The 21,188-nt window shown below is 40.4% G+C and overlaps 2 protein-coding genes across 2 annotated transcripts; one reads left to right on the plus strand and one right to left on the minus strand.

The window, feature by feature from the left end:
- Nucleotides 1-407: 407 nt before the first annotated feature.
- ilf2 (interleukin enhancer binding factor 2) lies at nucleotides 408-6,008 on the plus strand. Its single transcript, XM_058619721.1, has 15 exons — nucleotides 408-546; nucleotides 934-993; nucleotides 1,893-1,935; nucleotides 2,190-2,294; nucleotides 2,393-2,470; nucleotides 2,579-2,681; nucleotides 3,427-3,492; nucleotides 3,681-3,797; nucleotides 3,963-4,041; nucleotides 4,142-4,229; nucleotides 4,852-4,913; nucleotides 5,004-5,118; nucleotides 5,209-5,299; nucleotides 5,420-5,581; nucleotides 5,810-6,008. The coding sequence occupies exons 1-14, from the start codon at nucleotides 542-544 to the stop codon at nucleotides 5,569-5,571; spliced, it is 1,164 nt and encodes a 387-aa protein (XP_058475704.1). The 5' UTR covers nucleotides 408-541; the 3' UTR covers nucleotides 5,572-5,581; nucleotides 5,810-6,008.
- A 72-nt stretch (nucleotides 6,009-6,080) lies between these two features.
- On the minus strand, nucleotides 6,081-10,062 carry pex11b (peroxisomal biogenesis factor 11 beta). The gene is made up of 4 exons (XM_058619723.1): nucleotides 9,865-10,062; nucleotides 8,824-8,939; nucleotides 8,536-8,737; nucleotides 6,081-8,076 (listed from the first exon to the last, which is right to left on the minus strand). Exons 1-4 carry the CDS (start codon nucleotides 9,918-9,920, stop codon nucleotides 7,683-7,685), a joined length of 768 nt encoding a protein of 255 aa, XP_058475706.1. The 5' UTR covers nucleotides 9,921-10,062; the 3' UTR covers nucleotides 6,081-7,682.
- Between the last annotated feature and the right edge of the window lie 11,126 nt (nucleotides 10,063-21,188).

Consider the following 21,188-nt stretch of genomic DNA (forward strand, 5'->3'; position numbering starts at 1 on the left):
CACATATAAGCCAATAAAGGTAGTGACATATTCTACTCCAGTAACATAAATGTCCTCAGAGTAAAGGTTTAAATCATAGTACATTACTCCCAAAAAAACAAAAGTAAAGTTAAATTGAAATTACACATTTAAAAAATGACTTTAAAAAGTACAAGTACATAAACAAACCTACTCAAATACAATAATGCAAGTAAATATGATTCATTACTTTCCAACTCTGATTTTAATACACTACATTACATTACACACCGTTATGTCTAATATAAGAACTTTTCCTTTTAACTTTTTAAGAACATGTATTTTTGGTTCTGTCGGGCAGACAGCGATAATCAGGTGTTCTGGATGTTTGGCTTTTTAGTGGCAGACTTCAGCCCCAGGACAGCAGGTGGCAGTAGTTGGTGGATTTGCCGCGTGTCGGGCTGCTCGTAATAGCGTCAATGAAGAAGAAAGACCGGAAGCAGCAGCAGTAGCTGGACCCTGCATAGCGGTGAACGTTTTCTCCTCAGTTTTTCCACCTTTAACAGTCAAAACGTCGTACGCAATGAGGTAGTTATTTACACACAAACACAATATAAAACACTGCCATTGTGAGTTTTGTGTGTAAAAGGTTCCGTTGGTGTGACCGACTGTCAGCTTCTGTGTTAGTTCTCCAGCGACGTGCATTGTCTGAGCGCTGGCTGCTAACTAGCGAGCTAACGATAGCTACGTAAATAGTTGTTGTTTTTTACACATGTATGTTCGCTGTAAATTGTTTTTTGGATATAATCTCTCAGAGAATCGAATATGTTAACACGATGTGATTAGTTTAACAACAGATTGACCATGACTGGTCGAATATAAGTAAGGTTGATGTATGTATGGATGAATGAATGAACCTAGCTATTGAGCTACATAGCTTCCATGATTGAATTCTAAATCTGTGTTTGTGTCCAGAGGAGACCGGGGCAGGGGCCGCGGAGGCCGCTTCGGATCCCGCGGAGGTCTGGTGCAGGGGTGAGTCCAGTTTCAGACCTGATTTTATGCTCGTTTGCACATCAATGACACCTGTGCCATAGGGCAATTTAGTTTCACACACACAACCATTCACCAGAACACAAATCCAGAGTGCGTGAGGAAACTACATGGCATGTGAGAGAAAAACGTACTTAAAATATAAATAAATAAAATGCAAGGTGCAGCAATGGAGAGCTGAACTGGGCTAAAAACAAGGTTAAAAACCCAACAATAACTTAAAATACAGAAAATAAAAACTGTCCAGGCCAAAAAAGATAGTGATAAATATCAAACATATATATGCTTGAATACATAAATAAGTTCAATAAATAGGTGTATTGCACATAACTCTTAACCATAACCCTTCAAGTTAAGCTAACTCTGCATTCAACAATGTGACAGCAGAAGGAACAAATGACTGAATATCTTTCTATCATTTGTCTTCCTGGGAGGTTGCACATAACCGTGCCCCGATGGCATTAATGTAATGTAAATTCAAGTATATGGTCATAAGTAAATTTCCTCTGGGCCTTTTTGATGACACATTGTTCCCAGAGAGAGTTCAGATCAGTTATGATTTAGGCTGTTTCTGTCTTTTTACTGCCAGACAAGGCATTTCTCAGATTCCACTGCTAGTAAAGGGATTAAATTGATGTTGTCAGTGGTTACAATCCTGTTCAGAATAATAGACATATACACCGTATGTAACACAGCATTGACCACGTCGGCCCAATGCATTAATTTGTCAATGTTTTCCATCCTTTGCAACCCTAACCTGCACATTAATTTTTTTTTTTTGAATAAGCTGTGGCTTTGAGCTCATGAACACAACATGTGTAACTGTACAAATATAATCTGTCTGACTAAAAACTGTCTATTCTTTCTTTGTTCCTGTGTAGGTACCGTCCATTTGTCCCACACATCCCATTCGATTTTTACGTGGTAAGTACAAAAGTGTTAACACAGCTCCTTCTGGTGTGTTATTCAATATACGTGATGTGAGTGATGTATCCATGTACTGTTTTGAGTTTATCAGGAAATGTCGACACAGAAAATTGAATGATTTCAGCACATGTGTTTTCAGCTAAAAGATAAATTGACTAAATGATTTGTTGATATATATTCTATATTTTCAGGTGACAAAGTTTACTTATCACTGAATACTGACACAGACTTTGTTTTATTTTCCTCACAAGTGTGAGATGGCGTTCCCCAGAGTAAAACCTGCACCCGACGAGACAGCGTTCAGCGAGTGTCTGCTAAAGAGGAACCAGGACTTGAGTCCCACACCTGCAGAGCAGGTCAGTCAGTCACACCTGCACCCACCACATGCTTTGTTTGGTTGCATGACTGAACAGATTGTGGAGTTGACATCCATTTGTCTCCTGCTTTCATTTAGTCCTCCATCTTGTCCCTGGTCACAAAGATCAATAACGTCATTGACAACCTGATTGTTGCTCCTGGCAACTTTGAAGTGGTGAGTCCTAATTTTTATATCACCATGTTGAATGTTGATTATTAGTTATAAGAACAACACAAGTGTACATTGTACTTGTATAAATACAAACCGGTTTCTCTTTCATAGCAAATTGAAGAGGTGCGTCAGGTGGGCTCTTACAAGAAGGGCACCATGACAAGTGGACACAATGTCGCTGACCTGGTCGTAATCCTCAAGATTCTCCCTACATGTGAGTAATGCTGCTGAAATACGTGTTAGTCCTTTAGGCCCATGGAAGTATTGTTCCCTGTCACTTGCTTGGTCTTGCTTTCCATTTTAATCAGTTAAATTTATACTATGAGTTTATTTTTGTGTGGAACCTTGAATTGAACATACCATTCAGTGCTGTTTCTAGGCTGCTGTTCTATCATGTTTTTTTTGCTCTGTACACATGTTTTACTGACAAAAGAATCCAACTGATGCAACAGTACTGTATCAGGAAAACAATATTCACTTCTGGTTCCTAATTTTTTTGAGTGAGCTGTCAAGTGCTGCCGTCTTTCTGTCTTAAACAAACTCCTCTCTTAATAATTCCAACAGCTGAACATTTACAGCTATTAAATAATGTGGTTGCACAAGTTTACCTGATCTCCATCCGTGTCTTACTCAACAGATTTAGCTCTGAGTGCTTACCTAATGCTCTCTGTTGTCTATATTGAATTTAACTTGTTTTCTACCAGTTTACAGTGACTTTTCATCATTGTATACACTAGTAACCTACAGCAGTTGGAAAATTGTTTCAAAACGGTATATGTTAATTATTTTTTTGGTCCATGTGAGCAGTACTGAGGTTAAATAATGCATGTTACTGCAGCTGTAACAGACAATTAAATATGTGGATCGGTCCCTGTGTCAGTCTGTCTGTTCTAATGTGAAGAAACATTTTCTTTCCTGTCATGTTGAATGATTTTTTTTTTTATTATTATCATTTGAAGTGGAGGCAGTTGCTGCTCTCGGAAACAAAGTCGTGGATACCCTGCGCACACAGGACCCAAGTGAAGGTACACGCACCGTGGGACAGCTGCTCACGTCATAATTAAATTATCCAGTGGAGTGTGATTCCACTTCATGGTGTCCACAGGGACATGTTTACATGCATTTTAAAGGTCCAGTTTTAGTCAGACTAAAACAGTAATAAACATTTTCTAATGTCATGTTAACATACTATGTGTGTGTCTGATCATTTCAGTGCTGTCTATGCTGACAAATGAGACAGGCTTTGAGATCAGTTCAGCCGATGCCACCGTCAAGATCCTCATCACCACCGTTCCTCCAAACTTGCGCAAGCTGGACCCAGAACTGCACTGTACGAGCTCACACACACACACACACACACACACACACACACACAGCAACACATCATTTCTTAACTCTTTCTCACAGACCCTGTGTTTGCTCTTAAGTTAAAGTGAAGCTCTAGCCTGAGACGCTTGAGTTTAAGTCTAAGTCTAATTTGTTTTTTTTCCCACAGTGGACATCAAGGTTTTGCAGAGTGCGCTCGCCGCCATCCGCCACGCTCGCTGGTTTGAGGAGAATGCATCTCAGTCAACGTAAGGAAGTCGCCACAGCAGAAACAATAATGCACTAACATTTGCTTAATTATCACAATATATTATTTAAACTGAATGCACTGTTTCATGTCACGTTCAGGGTAAAAGTGTTGATCCGCCTGCTCAAGGACCTGAGGGTGCGTTTCCCTGGATTTGAACCTCTCACTCCCTGGATTCTGGACCTGCTGGTGAGACCGACAGTGCCTCTTTAAGCCTGCTTTATAGATGATAGCTAGATGGATATAAAAATAATAACATTTTGCAGCAGATAGCAGAAAAGATATATACAGGATATATTTTAAAATGGCAATAATCAGCTAAAATATAAATACAAGTGTGTGTGTGTGTACGTGTTTGTTTTCGGCAAGTCTCGCTTGAGTCTTGCAGCAAAATATACAGTGAAAATTGTATTTTTTTCAACATTTTTAACATCCAAGTAAAAAAATACAGCACTTCCTGTTCCAAAGTAAAAGCACCTTAGCATTTCCCTGATTCCATTCCACACCAGTTAATTGTGAAATATGTTCAGCACTGTACGATGCTAGAGTCCTAGTACAAATGAGTATTTAAAAGTATTTTGAGGTGTGAGACTGCAGCATATCAGCGGTGCTGTTGTCACACGCCCAGTGTGAAACCAGTGAGACAAAATTCAGAGCGCAAACTGTCAGATGACACCTTTGTCTGTCACTACACATCCCACGCCAGTCCTAATGCTTTCGTACACAACACGGCCAGATTTTATGAATAAGTGTGTGCGACTTTGTTGACTTTTTCGAGCCTTAAATTTGCTGGGGACTCTTTGTGTTGCAGGGACACTCTGCTGTGATGAACAACCCGTCCAGGCAGCCGCTGTCCCTCAATGTCGCTTACAGGTCAGTTACATCTCATTAGGGTACAGCCACAACACATTCATTGGACACATGTCTCTGAACATTGTGCTGGACCTTTTTGTGTTTTTGAAGGCGCTGCCTGCAGATGCTGGCCGCTGGTCTCTTCCTTCCAGGCTCAGTGGGCATCACTGACCCATGTGAGAGCGGGAACTTCAGAGTGCACACGGTCATGACTCTGGAACAGCAGGTACGTTTGAGCCATGATCCTGCAAGGATTTCACCAGATGTGTGTGTTTAACCCAGAGTACTGAGTCTGTGTTTGTGTGTCTTTGTGCAGGACATGGTGTGTTTCACAGCACAGACTCTGGTCAGGGTTCTCTCTCATGGAGGATACAGGAAGATCCTCGGTCTGGAGGGCGATGCCAGCTGTAAGACTCTTTTCACAGCATTCATCAGGCAGCTGTAGCTGCTCACCTTAAAGCTACAGTGTGATTTTTAGTTAACCGCAGTCCTCGGAAGCAGCGCTCACTCATGATGTGTTGTTGCAGATCTGACGACAGAGATGTCCACGTGGGACGGCGTGATCGTCACGCCCTCGGAGAAGGCCTACGAGAAACCTCCGGAGAAGAAGGAGGAGGAAGATGATGCGCTGGAGGAGGGAGGAGACGGAGAGGAGGAGAGCATGGAGACGCAGGAGTGACGAGAACTAGGTGGGCGCATGACTACATTCTACTACTACCAACAACACACATGTAGTGGGAAAGCGGCCTAACATTTTAGACAGTCTCTTGGCGTCGTTATGGTTCCGCATGACAGGATTGTGTGGTGTTGGCTATAGATCCACACACACTCTCGATCTCTACAGGTGAATGTACTTGATTTACATGTGCAGCCCCTCCCCCTCCGCTCACACTTGTCACACTGCTGTGTTCCCACAGTGTGTGTGTTGGCCATTGCTGAGGAAGTCGTTCCTGGACGGGAACACCAGCAGGAAGTGTTGGGACCTGAGAGCCACTGATCACCTGACGTGCTCAGAGAGACTCACCTCACTTTTATTGTTTTGTTTTTTTTCTATTTACCTTGTGTTTGCTTTGTACTTTTCTCTTTGTAATAGTTAGTAAACATTTTTTTAATTTGGCTCGAGTCTTGTGTTTTCTGAGGATTTTAGATAGTTACAGTAATATAATAATAATGAACATAACAGACTCATTAGTTTTGAGTGCATTTTATTGTCTTTGTAGATCACAGTAGTTCACACTGAAGCTTAGAAAATCTCAGTTTGTTAATTAAGAATATATTAAACCGGTTTGTACCTGAAACACCGTAATGTTAAAGGGATAGTTCAGGATTTTTGAAGTGTGGTTGTATAGGAAACTGTATACATGGTGCTATATACAGTTGACTGCTACTTAAATAGATGAATCTTGAAAAATGTCTGTCATTAAGTCAACAATAGCTTAAGGGATATGTTAAATGCTTTTCTTACAGTTTAACAGCCTTTTCCATTAAAAAGAACTAAAGTTTGATTCACTTTTGTAAACCTCACACTCTAAATTTAATAGACAAAATCTGTGTTTTTAGCTTTCAGAGACAAGGAAGCTTCTGGCCTGTGGGTCACAAATGTACAAATTTGAACTTACTGATATTTTTCTATTGTCCTTACCTGTCCTCACGTCTCCTGAATGTGTCTAAGCACACAGAGGAAGCAAAGTCAAGCTTTATACAACCACAAAATAACCCTGAACTATCCTCTTTAGATTTATTCTCAAAACTTTAAAAGAGTTGTAACATGCGAGACACGACGCTGTCTCAACTAAAGACTAGTATGATTAGACTGAAGAGCAGTCGGCTGACTTAACTCTACATGCTGATGTCTCTTAAGTGTTGGACTGGACATGTCCCAACAGAGACGGACAAGTACTTGCACACTTTAAGTTGTTAGCAGAAGGTTTGACAGAAACACAGTGAAATCAGTTTTCCCCGCTTGACACCACGTCTAGTGTCTTCACTCATTGTTCCACATCGGTCGTACATATGCAGGTGACACCACGACTGAAGAACAATGTCCAATATCATGGCAGACATTTTGTTTGGTTAAATATCACACAAGGGTATAAGGAAATCAGCGAGATTATGAAGAGGTGCGTCGTAAGAGGCGACTATTCTTAACGTCCGTAGATAGAAAAGACGATTGTTGTTAAAGGGATAATTCAGGTATTTAAAGTGTGGTTGTATGAAATACAGTCAACACTGACTTTTGTCAGTGTTGTCACTGAAGTTTGTTTCACTTTACAAACAAAATGGCATAAAGAAATCTATTTATTCACATCATGCAGGAGTAATTAATCCACTGCGGTTCAAACAGGTGTTTGGAAATCCTTTTGTTTGTGTTTATTTTAGCAGGAGCTCTGCTTTCAACAGACGTGGACGGTGGTGAGTTAGTGGCTTCAGTTTCCAGTCAGAAAAGATGAAAGGTTCAACACATTTTCAAGGTATTTAAAGTGGTTGAAAGTGCTCAACTTCTTAGTGCTGACTATGTGTCAGACTCGTTTATACAACCACACTTCAAAAAAACAGTCTATTTACGTTTCCCTCTGTCTCTCTGAACTTCTGGGAGACAATGATGTGTTACGATGGGACGACAGTGAGCAGAGCTGCTGCTGATGCTCAGTGATGAGCTGCGCGGTGTCACTCATGTTAATGTTACCTGAAGTATTCAGATGTCCTGCTTCCATATCACAAACTTTTACTTCACAGCCTGATGATCAGTCTCTGTGGCTCCACTGTCCGTCTCCACTCATTGTCTGGGATTCATGGCTTGAGTTTGAGCCAGGGATGAATCATGGTCAGGATGGACAGGACAGAGGAGGTCAGGCCACAGGCACCGACAAAGCCCGACCCCGTGGGGTAAATCCCCAGCCGGTCCAGTGGGATGAAGATATCGCAGCTGTTCTTCAGCAGGTCCAGGAGCAGCGGTGGGTTGCTGTACAACACCGTCACCAGCAGGTGCAGCTGTCTGCGGAGCCATACCGACACGAAGGGCAGCGCCGCGGTGACCGGAGTGGCGGGAGTGATCAGTTGCTCTTCGGGCTGGGTGGTGCTGGGCGAGGATTTGGTGGCTCTGTAACGCGCTTCTGACTCCATGAGGAGTCGCAGCTCGTAAACGTCGCGAGTCAGGTTGAGGATGAGAGCGAAGAGGTAATACCTGTGAAGAGGAGACGAGAGGAGCTGAGGCTCTGCCCTGTCATCAGATTCTGGCTTAATGAGGTCAAAAATGGGTCTAAATCTGTTCAGAAATAAGTGTGAATATAACATTTCCGTATGTAGAATTGCTCGTTGCACCAGAAGAACCAGTTCACTGATAACAGAAGTGACTGAGCCTTCAGTTACCAGGCTCCTCTCTGGTGGAATGTACTCCCACACTAGCGCACACACACACACACCCTCTCTTCATTTGCAGTTCAGTTTGATCTCCAGAAACAGGCGTGCCGGGACCATGTTGTGGAAAAGTGGCATTAATTATCCACAAAATTACTTAATTTATTTACCATCAATTAGCCTGTCTCTGTGATCTGCAGTGCACTTACATATTTCAAATAAAGATAACGTATACAAATAAGTAATAACTGTAATTGTCTGATGCAGAGAGAAACAGGACGCTCACCTAAAAGACCTCTGGCTCCACTTGTGCTGGTCCAGTTTGGAGATGAGGCCAGTTTTTCCAGCCCACAGGACGTTGTCGCAGGCGAAGTACATGGCTCTGTTGAGGTGGCTGATGGTCAGGCAGAGCCTCAGCACGCTGTCGGACAGGTGTATGGCTCTCTTGGCGGCTTCCAGAGCCTCCACCGAGTTTCCCAGACGCATCACTGCGGGACACGGACACACACACACACACACATATCAGTCACACTTCTTCTTCAGTTTAAAGTCAAAGTGTGTCTGCTTCACTCACACTTCCTCGTCAGACTCATGTGTGCCTCCAGCTGACTGACGGTTTTCCTGAGTTCGGCTGCTGTGCCGCCCTTCTGCAGCGTGTAGCCCAGCAGAGTGCAGGCGTACTGAGCTGCCCTGCAACAACACACACACACACACACACACACACATTCAGTGCCTCTTCTATCCACCATGTTGTGACAATGACATCACTGACTGAAGAAGATTTAGAATCATCCCCAATTATATGACCGCACATGTACAGGAAGTAAGTGACTAATCCAGGGGTCTCAAAAAAGTCAAACTTAATAATATTTATGACAATATTTCACATCCTTTCACTTTGAAAAGTGTTTGTTTTAAAATATGGAACAATAAATAGTTCTGATTTTAATGCCCCAAATATCTGGAATATCAATTCATTGTTTTAAATTTAGCCTGAAAACCGACCTGTGTTTGAATCACTGCTGCATCTCAGTTAACTGCAGAAAACTGCAACTTTCTGTTATATTTCAATTTATTTGACCTCTATTTGAATGTTTTTTATTGTATTTAATTAGGCGTTTAATGCTGCTGCTGGAGTATTTCTTTCTTTTTTATTATTATTGTAAAGCACTTTGAAATAACCTATTTATAACTTCATATTAAGTGGAAATTTTGAGACCTCTGGATTAAGAAAGTGTTCCCAAATTTCAAAATTATGTTCTCAAATGTCTTGTTTTGTCAACAAGCCAAAATGTATATTTAGTTTGAATGATTTCTATGTTATATGGAGCAAAAAACCCAGAGAATATTCACATTTCAGACTTAAAACACTTTTATTTAAAAAAGAACAACACTCCAACTACTTCATGAATAAATAATTTTGTCTGTAGTCTACATGATGCAGAGATGATACAATTGTTAATCCTGTAAGTCGATAACGTTGTTAAAGAAACGGTTATAAGCAGTTGCTATGACAATCACAGGGTTCAGACTGAGGTCAGTCATGATGACAGTTGTGACCTGACATAACAACTTCACCACATTCACTCACTCACTCACTCGAGCTTCACTTTACCTGAAGAGTCGCTCTTTGCTTTGACTCTGCGCCGAGAAGCGGAGCCACGAGTCCATAGCGGCTGCTCGGTGGTTAACGATAACTAGCAGTTACCTTGCTCTTAACTAGGTGTTCACAACAGGACAACGTTGGCGCAGTTAACAGCATCTAGTGCTAACCGAGCTGGAGAAGCAAGTCCGTCCACCAGATGAGAGGCATTTCCGCTACCGCTTTGTCTTCTTCTTCGTTAAGTGACCAGGCTGGTACGTGACGAGCGCCACCTGCTGTGCGGAGGCAGGTGCAACAGCATCATCTTATTTGTTCCCCGTTGTGAAAAACGTACAAAACATTCAAACTGACAACATTCCACGCAAAAGATGAACAATAAGATTTACTTAATTAAATGTATATGTTTCATGTTTCATACTCCATTGTTCTGGAAACACTTAAACATTAAAGCATTTAATATAAAATGTTTTGATTGAATTTTAATGGTATTTTTACAGTCTTATATTTAGTGTTTAGTATATTTGCATGGAAGTGTATTGTAATCACCTAAAATCATTTTTTCAAATTAACAGGCTCTATTTTTATGAGATTTATTTTTTTCGGGGTCTGTTTTGATGAGATTTTTTGAAAAAAAAATGTTTTTTCATACTGTCAAAAATGTCCTAATATGTTGACATAAACGGTCCAAATAAAGACGAAAAAAGAAATCTTCATATTGTCAAAAATGTCCTTGTATGTTTGTGTTTGGGTTCACAGGGGGAAAATAAGGTATGTTTTTCTTTTTGTATGTCGTCCAAAATCGCACCAAAATATTATAGTTTAGTATGTCATCCAAAATGTGACAAAAAGTCATGTCGTCCAAAAAGTGCCAAAAAAGTCATAGTATAGTATGCCGTCAAAAAAGTCATAGTATAGTAGGTCGTCCAAAATGAGACAAAAAAGTCATAGTATAGTAGGTTGTCCAAAATGAGACAAAAAAGTCATAGTATAGTATGTCGTCCAAAATCAGTCCAAAAAGTCATAGTCTAGTGTGTCGTCCAAAATGTGACAAAAAAGTCATAGTACAGTGTTGTCCAAAATGAGTCAAAAAGTCATGTTGTCCAAAAAGTGCCAAAAAAGTCATAGTATAGTATGCCGTCAAAAATATCATAGTATAGTATGTCATCCAAAATTAGTCAAAAAAGTCATAGTATATTATGTCGTCCAAAATCAGTCCAAAAAGTCATAGTCTAGTATGTCGTCCAAAAAGTGCCAAAAAAGTCATAGTATAGTATGTCGTCCAAAAAGTGCCAAAAAAGTCATAGTATAGTATGTCATCCAAAATTAGTCAAAAAAGTCATAGTATATTATGTCGTCCAAAATCACTCAAAAAGGTTATAGTATAGTAGGTTGTCCAAAATGAGACAAAAAGTCATAGTATAGTATGTCGTCCAACATGAGTCAAAAAGTTATAGTATGTCGTCCAAAATCAGTCAAAAAAGTCACAGTATAGTATGTCGTCCAAAATCAGTCCAAAAAGCCATAGTCTAGTATGTCGTCCAAAATGTGACAAAAAAGTCATAGTATAGTGTTGTCCAAAATGAGTCAAAAAAGTCATAGTATAGTACGTCATCCAAAATGTGACAAAAAAGTCATAGTATAGTAGTTCGTCCAAAATGAGTCAAAAAAGTCATAGTATAGTAGGTCGTCCAAAATGTGACAAAAAAATCATAGTATAGTAGGTCGTCCAAAATGAGACAAAAAAGTCATAGTATAGTATGTCGTCCAAAATCAGTCAAAAAAGTCATAGTACAGTATGTCGTCCAAAATCAGTCAAAAAAGTCATAGTATAGCATGTCGTCCAACATTAGTCAAAAAGTTATAGTATGTCGTCCAAAATCAGTCAAAAAAGTCACAGTATAGTATGTCGTCCAAAATCAGTCCAAAAAGCCATAGTCTAGTATGTCGTCCAAAATGTGACAAAAAAGTCATAGTATAGTGTTGTCCAAAATGAGTCAAAAAAGTCATAGTATAGTACGTCATCCAAAATGTGACAAAAAAGTCATAGTATAGTAGGTCGTCCAAAATGAGTCAAAAAAGTCACAGTATAGTACGTCATCCAAATTGTGACAAAAAAGTCATAGTATAGTAGGTCGTCCAAAATGAGTCAAAAAAGTCATAGTATAGTACGTCATCCAAAATGTGACAAAAAAGTCATAGTATAGTAGGTCGTCCAAAATGAGACAAAAAAGTCATAGTATAGTATGTCGTCCAAAATCAGTCAAAAAAGTCATAGTACAGTATGTCGTCCAAAATCAGTCAAAAAAGTCATAGTACAGTATGTGGTCCAAAATCACTCAAAGAAATCATTGTCTAGTATGTCGTCCAAAATGTGACAAAAAAGTCATAGTATAGTGTTGTCCAAAATCAGTCAAAAAAGTCATAGTATAGTAGGTTGTCCAAAATGAGACAAAAAAGTCATAGTATAGTATGTCGTCCAAAATGAGTCAGAAAGGTCATAGTATAGTATGTCGTCCAAAATCACTCAAAAAAGTCACAGTATAGTATGTCGTCCAAAATGAGTCAAAAAGTCATAGTATAGTAAATCGTCCAAAATGAGTCAAACAGGTCATAGTATAGTATGTTGTCCAAAATGAGACAAAAAATTCGTGCAAACTCACACCAAGATTCATAGTTTAATATCTCGTCCAAAAAGTCATAGTACAGTATGTCATGTCATAGTCATAGTATAGTTATAGCTGGTTGTGTGTGTACAGTGTTAAAACACAGTGGCAATAATTCATAAAAGAGACAAAGTCTGTATGGTATGACAATTGCATTTGTTTGATTTATTTTTACTTTAATATTCAGTCGACATTACAAGAGCAGCACATGTTTACAATAAAATAACTACAAAATGAAAAATAACAATAATCTAATATAGCCAAATTCAATTCTTTACTACACATTTTCAATCTTGTCGAAACGTGTCTGAATAAACACGGGTGATGATTTATGAATGGGATGGAGAGTGTGTGTGTGCGTGTGTGCATGTGTGTGTGTTTACAACAGTCTGGAATGATAAATGCATCAGTGGGTTTTTTTTTTAGAGTATGAATCCAGAAATGTTTCACATTTTGTCCTGCACATAAAAAGACTTAAAACACAGGAATATTTCTAATATTTAAACCCGTTTTTAAAGCTGTTGAATCTCCACGTGTTCTCTTTTTGTTTTTTTTTAGTTAACACTGCAACATAAAGTCTGAGAGAACCTGCATGATACACACACACTACCCACAATGCATCACTCCAGAGGTAGTAGTAGAGACAACCCCCCGTGGAATGGTTTGGACGCTATGATTTTAAGGCTTCATGTCATAGTGATGCAGATATCTGTGGTCCCTGGTACTGGTGTCACTAACGCCGCTTTTCCACTACATGGTCCCGGCAACGACTCGCCTTGGCACGGCACAATTTAGTTGGTTTTCAATGACTATGTAGTACCTCCTCAATGTGGGCGGAGTCAGTGAAAGTGCCATGATTTGGTTTTACATGCGACACACACACAAACAAGTGACTTGTAAACAAGGTAATTATATTTACGAACGAAATAACGGAAACTAAAAACCCGATAACTAACAGAAACTGATTTGTGTGTTAATAAAAATAATTAGAATTGTCGCGAAAAGGTGCTTAGGTTTCATCTTTTGTAAATTAATTTCATACATAAATAATCCTTTTGGGTTCACGTGAAGTGTGCCAGCAATTTTGAAAGCTTGTATTTGAGACACAAATACTCCATATTACAAAAAACTGAACTAAAACTAAGCATTTACAAAAATAAAAACTAGCAAACCCGCTCTAAACTAAACTAATTAAAATTAATTCATTTTAAAAACAAAAAGTCAAAATGAAATAAAAAAGTAAAACTAATGAAAAATCCAAAACTATTATAACCTTGCTTGTAAAGCAGTTGTTTTCTGTGTAACTGAATCATTAGAATCAGTTCATTAAAGACTTTAGTTCAGTACTTCCTGCATGACCGCAGCACAGACTCTGTTAAAAATTGAGATTTTAGATGTTTAAATGGTTAAAGATTAACATGTTTTCAGAATTTTTTTAATTCTTTTTAACTGATCTACAGTTTCGGCATTGTTCGGTTTGATTCTCGAGCAAAAAAAACATGCCATGCCGAGGTGAGTCGAGTCGTGGCGGGACCATATAGTGGAAAAGTGGCATTAGAGTACACAGCTGGAGAGACAACAGCTTTAAAGGTACAGTAAAAACAATTTATCTTGGGTGTTAATGACCAGTTATTACGTATCAACCTTTCCAAGTCATAAGAGAGAATGACACTTCTTCTCTTCGCAGCAACTAAATCTGTGGCATCATGTGAGACTTTTGACCAATCACAAGGCAGCTCTTCAGAGAGAGAAGACACTCCTATTGGCTGTTCTGCTACACCTTCTCTGCATACAGGTCCCTTCAGTGGAATGATTTGCTACTCCAGCACTGGCGACTGCCTGCCTACGCGACAAAGAAAACCTGCAGAAATAGTCTAAGAAGAGTCTAAAAGAGAGTTTGACCAAAATAACGCAACAAAACAAGTGTCCATAAAAGCAGAGTTTAAGGGCCGGTCCACACAGAAACCAGTCTAGGTGAATCCGTATAGTTTTTTTTTGTATCGTATTTGTGTTTCGTCCGCACGTAAACAACGTTTTGGGAAACCTGAAACTGTACTTTGGGAAAATGACGACTAGATGAAGCTCACTTGTGAGGCAGAACTGACTGTTTCCTTCTTGGAAAGTAGTTTGCATTATAGCAGAAAGTCACCAAGGGTTCTGAAAAGTCGCTAAATATAGCAACAAAGTCACAAAGTTGGCAACACTGTTGTTTGTTTCTGTGATAATGTACGATGTATAACATTGTCTTCTCCATATTTGGTGTAGCAGCGTTACAGCGCCACTTACAGGCCTGGCATACGTACTACAGCGTTTTTAAGTAGTTTTGGGAGGGGTTTAGTGTGGACAGAGACATTTCCTGAAGCGATAAAGAAAAAGACACACTCACAGCTCACGACTCAACATCTCACTTCTCACAGTAGGGCTGAACAATCTCATATAAATATTTAATTGTGATTATTTTGACTGAAGGGAAAGGTGTTTATTCTTATTTTCATTTGAGTAACATGTTTAAAATGATTACTGTGTGATGTCAGGATAATATTTAACCTGAAATGGTAATTTAACACAAATACTGCGCCTCCTGCGAATAGGCGATGAGTTGTTCAGCCCTATACCAGCTGTCACTCACATGGTGTCCAACTATGTGCCGCGCTCTATCGTCCGTTTTCCCATAAATGGGGAAAATAATTTACAAAATTGACATCATGTTCTACTGAACCGGCGATTGAAACCTTCAGGAAAACGTTTACTGACAGAATAAGGCAAGAGAGAAGTAGACTCAGTTTTCCAACTACTATTTTCAATTATAACTACACCCGCATTCTCTGTGTAGCATCTGCCTGAACATCAGGGGAGATAAACTGGGAAATAAACTGTGTTTGGGGCCAAAATACCAAATACCAAATGACCTTCTCAAACTCTGTGTTCTATTAATATTAAACACATTTGCTCTGCTAAGCTTTAATCTGAAAAACATCACATCATCTTTCTCTCCAACTGTCGCTATACAGTCAAGACTTATCAGGCTAAAAGAATATTCACACTGGCAGCAATGAAAAGTACTTAAGTTACTTAAGACAAAAGGGTCAACAGATCAACAGATCGTCCAGAAAGGAGACGGAGAAGGAAAAGAAAACTGGAGCAGGACCACGTCCCACGTTCAGGACGGATTATAAGATGTTTGGAAGATCTGGTCCCGAGGACATAGAAGACCAGAGCAGTCTAAGCCAAGAGGAGCAGAAGTCGCCATTTTACGATCTCCAACTGAGCTCACGTCCGCAGTTCACGACTGATGCCGGTGACGTTGGACAGAACCCGTCCCATTATTATCGGCTGCTCCTTGACATTCAAACGAGCCTTTAATCAGCGTTCATGTCTTCAGTGTATATGTGTATCTGGTCTGTAAATCTGAATTTAACACGCTTCATATAGTCTTTATAAGTTACAGCCTCGTTAATGAGGCAGTGTTGAAGGTAAAAGTTGTTCAACTGTTATTTACGACACTCGAAGTCGTCAACGTTATTTTACTATTAAATATTTATTGTGTTCTATGGTATGGCTGCTTACTATTACCCATGTTTTATGTCTTTTCATCTATTTATGTATTTTATTGCCTCATGTGAGACTTAATTTATTATAATGTGCAGCACTTTGGTCCACGGTGACAGTAAAGTTGGATTGGAACGTCGTAACTGAAGCTCTGCTAAGATGCTGGAACCACCGTCTATGACAGTGTTTCGCAAACCTTTCAAATGGGACCCACTTTTTTTGTAACGTCCGGTATTATTTTGTAAAAGTAAACCAGCCCTGAATGAGTCACTAGTTTATTTTGTGCATGTGTTACGTTAAGAAATCTTCAGAATTCAGTCAATTCTGTCCCCACACAAGAGGAGAATTGGACAGATTTTGGTCCCTTCCGACAATCGTGGCTGATTTGAACAAATCTTCTGGTCTTCATGATTTCAAATCGTAAGTACTACACATGTTGGATATTTACGACTGAACCGTGATTGGTGGGCGTGAGCAGAACCTCGCCATAACCAATGAGAGTGAGTCGACCGGAAAACGGATGTCGCAAACTTTTTGTTTAGAACCGCAGATTCGGTCTTCTCAGCCATGACTTCATCCAGTTTCTCAGCACAACAGCTGTTAACTGACGACGCCGACGACAATCCGCCTCCATGTCTGTTTATATTCTGAAGTTGCGATAAATCGTGCAAATGTTCTGTGAGATCCCAAAAAAGTCTTTCTCACGATTAAAACACCGATCATCGGTTTCAAAAAAAGTCTTTACACGTTTTTAAAATCAAGTCAGATTTGAGAATCCTCTAGTGTGGGGAAAGGCTTGAGTTTATTTGGGCAAACCAATAATCTGCGGGTCCTGACCCAGTGTCTGTGAATCTATAGCATCTATTGTTTCTGACTTTAAGGTTTGGAACTTTTGAATTGCTCGTTCTCACTTATGGCATCAACACGTATATGCTAATCTTCATCTATTAAGGCACACGCGTCTTAATAGTTTGAAGTTCCTTTAAACAATCTGTCATTTTTCAAGTGGTGCAAAACCAATTCTAGCTCTGAACATGCAAACGTGGGATCTTTGTTTTCAAGCCAGAAAACCAATCCATCTTATACAGCATATATATATACGGAATAAAGTGTGAATAACGGACGTGTACCTGGGTTTAAGCCTCTCCTCTTTCCCTTGCATTTGTATGAAGTAGACGTTACACTCTCTAACACCTGATCCATCACTTCACACAGCTGAATACGACGGCAAAGCATTTCTGGACACATAGTGGAGCGGATGAGATGATGATTGTTGGGAGTCTGATCGTCGTGTGAGAGAAAAGAGAGTCTGCTTGAACGTTTCCCTGAATGTGGGCAGAGGAGCACAGATAAATAATGACATCTATTTTTGTTGTTGTGTCGTCCATGCTGAGAGTTTAAAGATAGTGCCAAAGCGTAATCATTCATATTGTACACGCACAAACGACTAAGGCAACAAACAATATACGACTCAGGTAAACAAACCGGCCTGATGAGCTACACAGAAACCTGAGGGGACCACGATTCTGAACAGCTGGCAAAAAAAAAACAAAAAACATGTGCAACATCAAACGTCAGGTGAAGAAACACAAAGCTGTGTTTTGTCTTGCAGTCCAGTGTTGGTGCATCTACTACTGACAACAAAAGGCACAAGTCACAAATATGCATATGTTAATGGCTGATCTTTGTAAAGCAGCTGAATAAGATGATAACTGTTAAATGTCTCTCAGTTTCCTGACAAGAGTCAGAGTGCACGTCTCCTCGCACCACTCCCCACTCCTCCTCCTCCTCCTCCTCCTCCTCCTCCCACCTCTAGATCCACATCAGCAGAACATGTTCCCTGTGTCGGGCACAGTGCGGATTGAGCGGTACATTTTTATTTAGTCTAGTCTGGTGCGGCTGCCACAGGACACATCTGTCTACGTGGTGCACTCACAAGGGCACATTCCTGACCTGTCACCTGCTCCGCGTTCGCTCGGCCTGCAGCAGGTTGTGTTGCCCTGGAAAGTGAGCGTTAAAGGTGCCGTCAGTGAAATACTCAAAAATCTGTGTTTAAACAGCTGCTTGTTTGCTCAGTGACGGTGGTCTCAGGTCATACTTTCCACGTCTGTGTGTACGACCGCTGAGGTCTGTGTGACGCCAACAGTCTGATGCTGTGTTCACACTCGTGCTGCATGATAAATTGATAAAAAAAAATCGCGATCTCGATTCACAGATTCACAAATACACGTGATCTCATTTATAAATGACGACGATTCTTCTGCATTTTATTTCATGAGCTGCAACGCAAATAAACAATCCTATTTTCCTCTCTGAGTTTCCTTGTCGCTGCCTTCTCTCTCTCACGTGAGTCAGCGGAGGCGGACGCCCGTCTGCAGTTGAGAGTTTCAAGCAGCGGCGCTGAGTGAGTGCGGCACAGAACATTGGAGAAAGTGTGAAGGTGGATGAAAACCCTGGTGGTCGTGACGAGAATCATACAAGCACCCGACCCGAGTTTGTGCCGAAAAAAGGTTCGCATTCGGCTCCCCGCTCGCGATGGCGGGCTTTCAGCAGTGCTGTCGCTAAATACACCAGACTTCACTATTAAATGATGAGATTTTAGACATTTCCTTTGCTTAAATGTTGGAGATAAACCCAGGTTTTCAGGATTCTACAGTTCGGCATTGTTTGGTTTGATTCTCGTGCCTCTTCCTGTGACGGCACTCGGACGACGTCACACATTTTCCCTAGTTATGCCGTCACAAGTCGAGCTAGTGGAAACACTGAAGCCACTACGAGAATAATAATAACAATAACAACAATAAGCTCATTATGCAGGGCCATGTTCAGGCACTTTACTTGAAAGCCTAATTGAATGTTTTTTTAATCTTTTGTTCGTGAGCACAATAAACATTTCCATCTGTGGAAAAAAAATCATGCCAGAGAATCGTGATCTCAATTCTAAGCAAAAAAAAAAATCGTGATTCACATTTTTTTTCCCAGAATCCTGCAGCCCTAGTTCACACCGAACGCGATCAGTGGCCAGCAGTCTGACAGCGTCACACCCACGCCCTCAGCTCGCCTGGAGCCTCGCCAGAGCAGGTACTAAAAAGAAGTACCAGGTACCAGGTACCAGGTACTATCACTAATGGAAAAGCAAAATAACAGTGCCATGCCGATGCGAGTCGAGTCGCTCTGGGAAAAGCGGCTGATCTGCACGACTGAGAACCTTCACAGACTCTCTCAAAAGTGATGGGAAGCAAAAAAAACCACCCACAGGTTTCAGCCACCATCACCCGCACTGGAACTGAATATCAACAACTGCCAATCACACAACCATTAATTAGGGGGCGATTAGTAGCCCATGACTTGCAAACTCAGTGATAATGGGCTGAAAAACGAGGCTCCGGTCTCAAGAGAGTAAAATCTTGAAGAAACTTCCATCAAACCAACAGCTAGAACTCCCCGAGAAGAAGAAGAAGAGTTTCTGTGCACAAGTTCAGGCCGTTTGTCGTTCATGAGCTAATGTAAAAAAGAAGGGAAGAAGACAGGAAGTCAGACATAAATTGACAATATCACTGGCAGCAGCTTTAAATAATCACCACATGAACTATTACTCTTTTTTTTGTATTATTTAATCTTTTTTTTTTAAAAAATTCAATTTTTGTTTTTCATTGTACTTTGGTTACTAATTTGCCTCTCTAATTTGATGTTACGTTGTTTTTAGAGGGAAATACATTTAGCACCAGTTAGAAGGACACACTAATAATAGACACTTAGTGAATTCAGCTCATAACCCACTGTTTTATGATCACAGAGTCACAGTGACTCCATAAATCCAGGTTAAATAAACCATGTGAGCTGTGTGATCTATACCCAACAGAGATGATGAAGGAGGAGGAGGAGGAGGAGGAGTCCTACTCTCTTCTCACGGCCAAACACGCACAATCCCTAAACTGCTGATTACTTTGTCTAGAAGAGACGAGACCAGAGAACACAAAGGCACCGGTGTCACGAGCACAAGGCTGGAGAGTCGGATGTTTGGTCTGCAGACACTTCATGTTCCCAGACGCCTCTCGTCACTGGTTCCATTCCCGCTGTGACCTTCGAAAAGACTGACGTCGCACCTGAGCTCACGGCATGTCAGCGATGAGCAGAGCAGAGAAACTAAACTGTGAATAGCTTGCACTGTAAGTAATGAGGTATTCTGGCTCTGGTGATTTTCCCACCAACCATTTGGTTATATACAGGGTAGCACTGTGTACAGAGAACAACAACACTACTTTAAAGCTAACTGTTTTTGGCTTTTTAGACTTTTGGTACAAAAATAACAGAGTCTCAGCGGAGCGTAATAAGAGAGCTAACAGTTTTCGAGTTGAGATGGACACACAACGAAGAGCGCAGGCGAGACCTTAAAGGGACAGTCCAGTTTTTTTACTGACACAGTCAGAGCTGACGCGGCAGCTTAAGTTTGCATATTATAATATTCCTTTTCTTTCCACGAGACAGACTTTTCTAACCGGAAACGGAAGTTTCTCCATCTCCACCAAAGTCCATCGAAGAAAAAGTGCATTTAACTTGTGTGGACACCATCTTGTTTGCCTCAATTTACCTACATTTTTCATGTCGTTTTGAATAAAATAATTCATGAGAAAACACATTTGAACTTAGTTATGGTGACAACAGTGTGATCCACAGTGTGCCATAATGTAAAATCACTAATTTTTTTCCATGGGGTGTTGTGTGTAGAGTCAGAAAAGTCTGTCTGACAGCAGAAAACATATTTTTAAGACATCGTCAAGTCTTAAGCAAGGGTACATTTTATTATATATAGTTTTGTTTAGAGGCTGAAATTTGTTTTCCTGTGTTTTCTCTGAGAGCATTTGCCGGCCTCTGACCACACTACAACTGAACTGTCCCTTTAACGCTGGCTCTTCCTCACTTCTGTTGTCGGTAGGACATGAAGAGAAGTGTAACGCTGCTTGGATTCATTCTGGATTTCTCGTTTTTTTTCCAGGAGCGACTGTATGCGCTGATGTGTGGGTGTGAGTTTTTTTTTAATCAAATCCTAGACAAACGGCAAACGTGTCTGATCCCACGAGTGCACGTGCAGGGAACACTCACTAAAGTGAGGAGAAATCCAGA

The sequence above is a fragment of the Solea solea genome, chromosome 20, assembly GCF_958295425.1.
Source record: "Solea solea chromosome 20, fSolSol10.1, whole genome shotgun sequence".
NCBI lineage: Eukaryota > Metazoa > Chordata > Actinopteri > Pleuronectiformes > Soleidae > Solea > Solea solea.

Bases quoted from the DNA above. Each gene is read 5' to 3' on its own strand.
- ilf2 (XM_058619721.1), top strand. The intron at 2,295-2,392 runs GTCAGTCAGTCA...GCTTTCATTTAG, and splicing joins GTCCCACACCTGCAGAGCAG to TCCTCCATCTTGTCCCTGGT. The intron at 3,798-3,962 runs GTACGAGCTCAC...TTTTTCCCACAG, and splicing joins GCTGGACCCAGAACTGCACT to TGGACATCAAGGTTTTGCAG.
- pex11b (XM_058619723.1), bottom strand. From the start codon at position 9,920: ATGGACTCGTGGCTCCGCTTCTCGGCGCAGAGTCAAAGCAAAGAGCGA. The intron at 8,940-9,864 runs GTAAAGTGAAGC...GTGTTGTTGCAG, and splicing joins AGCAAAGAGCGACTCTTCAG to GGCAGCTCAGTACGCCTGCA. The intron at 8,077-8,535 runs GTGAGCGTCCTG...TCCTCTTCACAG, and splicing joins TGGAGCCAGAGGTCTTTTAG to GTATTACCTCTTCGCTCTCA.